The sequence below is a fragment of the Solanum tuberosum genome, unplaced genomic scaffold, assembly GCF_000226075.1.
Source record: "Solanum tuberosum cultivar DM 1-3 516 R44 unplaced genomic scaffold, SolTub_3.0 scf00147, whole genome shotgun sequence".
Lineage (NCBI taxonomy): Eukaryota > Viridiplantae > Streptophyta > Magnoliopsida > Solanales > Solanaceae > Solanum > Solanum tuberosum.
The window spans coordinates 174,795-178,412 of NW_006239070.1; the positions used below are offsets into that span (position 1 = coordinate 174,795).

General features: G+C 31.1%; 1 protein-coding gene across 1 annotated transcript; it reads right to left on the bottom strand.

Annotated features, from left to right (window-relative positions):
- Nucleotides 1-931: 931 nt before the first annotated feature.
- Nucleotides 932-3,259, bottom strand: LOC102596571 (cell number regulator 1-like). The gene is made up of 4 exons (XM_015310828.1): nucleotides 2,655-3,259; nucleotides 2,496-2,567; nucleotides 2,005-2,220; nucleotides 932-1,172 (listed from the first exon to the last, which is right to left on the bottom strand). The coding sequence occupies exons 1-4, from the start codon at nucleotides 3,223-3,225 to the stop codon at nucleotides 1,078-1,080; spliced, it is 954 nt and encodes a 317-aa protein (XP_015166314.1). The 5' UTR covers nucleotides 3,226-3,259; the 3' UTR covers nucleotides 932-1,077.
- Between the last annotated feature and the right edge of the window lie 359 nt (nucleotides 3,260-3,618).

Consider the following 3,618-nt stretch of genomic DNA (forward strand, 5'->3'; position numbering starts at 1 on the left):
GATGCATTCTAGCTACGCAGTGAAACGAAATTGGGATGTTTTTTCAACTAGATGTTAATAATGCCTTTATGTATAGAGAGTTATAGGAAGAGGTCTACAATTGTGTGACCATCTCATCTAAAAGTTTAAGTTATTAGAGATGACACACTTTTATTATTTGATTATATTCTCAACAAGAACAGAGTTGGAGGAATGTGGATAGAAGACATAGAATGAGAGAAATGGTGTGGAATCCAAGGCAACAACAAAATAACGAGGAAGAAGTGCAGACTAGAAACAAATTTGGAGCACTGGAGAAATAATAAGAGAATGGGGGAGAAGAAAAGAATGATAAAGTTGAGCATAGTACTCCTCAACAGAAAGGAGGGAATACCCTTGGAATTTCTAGTTCGGAAAAGGACCTATAATACCCTTGAGCTATTGAAATTAGTATAAAAATACCCCTCGTTAACCTATTGACTCCATATACCCTTGGTGTCAATCTTTACAGCCCTATAATACCCTAATTACAAATTAGACCTCCCAAAAAAAAAAAAAGACGTGTGTAGAACTGAACATTGAAGAAATCTCAAGAGAAATAAAAGATTCGATGATCTAATCAAATAATAGTACTATGGTTCGAGAGAAAGTAACAATATCTACTAGGACACTATAGTGAAAGTGTATTAAATCAAGAACAGATAGTAAACCCCTTTATTAAATATAAACGCTGTATTATGTCCCCACTTATGAAAGGCCAAGCAGATACTCTCATTACCAACTATAATTAAAGTTTTCATTAGTGAAAATGAGGGGCAGGGAACTAATGAGAAGCAAGACATAGAACATTGAAGACAGTTGGGTTTTATAAAATTATCATCTAATCAAAGAAATTAGTAGTTATAAAAAAAAGGATCATGATATATCCCATTTAATTTCCAAAATTTGTGTACATAGCATATTATAGATTCTTCAATGTGAAGAATTCAACAATTGAAATGCATGTAACTTCTGGCTTTGTTAAATATCTAATGATCTAATGATAAAAATCAATAATTTTCTTCAACCACTTTTGACTGGTTTGCAACAATCTTCTATTCATCTAAACATCCCAGGATTAGCCATTGGTGGCACAAATTGAACAGCATTTTGGCTTGCTATTCTTCTTTGTTTCTTCTTATTGGCTTTCCATCCTGAAAATAATAAGAGGTTATAATTTGGTTGGATATTCTATGAAAAATAGTTCCAAATATAAGAAAAAATGATTCTAAAATAGATAATGCAACAACTATAGTCCAGTACTGGACGAAATAATATCACATCGAGTTATGCATGATTTTATGTATTATTTTACATAAATTAGAATGTAAAACAAGAATATGTGTATTAGCAATACGAGATAAAAGTATTTAAAGATAAATTCTTGAAGTATGTAATCACGACATAAGAATAACACATATGACATATGTATCAACTTGTGACACTCTTTCATTTTTATTCTATTTTGGAAATCGATGACGACATATTTCTATGGTAAAAATAATTTTACATTTAAACTTTCATACCTTTTAACGTGATATAAGATTTATTTTAGACCATAAGTTTCAAAAAATGAAAGTTTGTGATCAGTCAAACATGATCACATAAATTTATGAAGCAAATATTTTTGTTCATTACATGACAATATATCTCGTCAATATCATTCACTACTTAAACAATTCTTGTATTGTAATTTTTGTATAACTAGTACTTCATGTGAATCAAACCACACTATTTTTTTAATATTGATCATATATGAGAATGATAAAACAGTAACAACATTTTCAGCATGATTCCATAAGCAGAGTTTGAGGAGAATATGATATGCATAAATCTTATTTCTATATTACGGAGTAGGTAAAGAATTTTTTTTTTGTTAGGCGCACAAATCAAATGATCAATGATATCGAACCAGAATTATAAGAAAATATGACAATCAAATAGCAAGATACGAATCATAGATAAGAATGATGAAAAGAGAATTACCTAGAGCTACATCAAAGCCAAGTTTGTTAAGCTGACGATAATTCTGACAAAGGACCAATCTCATACAAATAAGAGTAATTGCAAACTCACTGAATAAATTTCCCATCAAATTATATTTTTTTCTGAATTGCACACGATGATACCATGCAAAAACCAATGATGCTTGACAGCAAAATGCTTCCAAAAGTCCAAACATTAATGCAGCTTCCCACCAAGCTATACATTAAAAGAAAATATCAAAAATTAGATAAAATATATATATTTCCTCTCCGTCCCAATCTATATAACATATAGTTCAGATTTCAAGAGTCAAACAAAAAAAAATTTGAGACAGAGGAAGTAATATTATATGTGAGGTTGCATGTCTGAATGCGTGATCAAAATAAAGAAGTTTGACTCTCGAAATTCGAACTATGTCATATAAATTGTGACAGATGAGTAGTATAATTATATGTGTTTTGCTATATAAAATATCTTGATTAGAAAATTACTCATTTGTCCTTGAGATAAAATCTCATCCACTTGCCCAAAAGTAACACAGGGACATAAACATGTAATAAAACCTACAAAAATATTGTAAAAACATGATTAGCTCTAAAAAAAAATTAAAAAATGAGAGAAAAATCAAGGAAATAATTAAAGGAACCTACAATTCTTGATGTCGGAAAAACAATCAAAAAGGCCTGTGGACCAAGGCTGACTATAAATTTGTCCATTTGAGGTATTATTAATATTATTATTATTATTTCCAAGGAGCATTGGATGATGAAATGAATGAAATTGGTCATGAGGAAAGGGCATAGGAAAATGTGGAGGAAATGGTGGTGGCACCCCCATTGGTGGGTAATATGGTATCATAGGGGGTTGGTGACATGGAGGTGGTTGGTGTTGTGGTGGAATTAATGGCCACGGAATTCGTGTCGATAATGATGACCATTGTGCTGGTGGAGGGGGTCCATAAAGGGAATTTTTTGGTGGTGATGATATCGAATTAGACATAATTGGTGTTGTTGTTGCTGGTATAGCTGAATGAGATTCATTCATCGAATTTTGTGATGATGATGATGAGGATGGGGAGAGATGTCTATGCATTGAATTTTGTGATTGAGACCGTGGTGGTAATGATTGCGATGAAAGGTCTCCTTGTGTTGAATTTTTTGGTGACAATTGATGACTAGGGGATGTTGGAATGTTCTCATTATTACCATCTGTTGTTTGCATTTTTTTTGAATAAATTGTTTCTTGAAATGTAAATTCAATCAAAAAATTGTTGAAAGAAAAATATGTTTTTGTTTTGTGTAAATAAGATAGAAATTAATTACAGAAAGAATGAGAATGAAGAAGAAAGAGATGAGGTAATTTCATGAAAGGGGAGAGTTGTAACCTAATAGTTGCAACTCTACCCTCTACCCTTTTCATAAAAGGTTACAATTTTTATCTAATATGATTCACTTTTTTTTCTTTTGATCATCAACCACAATTTGTGGCTCATTTTCTCTCATAAAAAAATAAAATAAAATGCAAATGTAGTTTGGAGGATATGAATTATGAGGAGCCAGCTCCCCCCTGAATTTATGACACATGTCAATTAATATAGATATTTTAAAAATTACT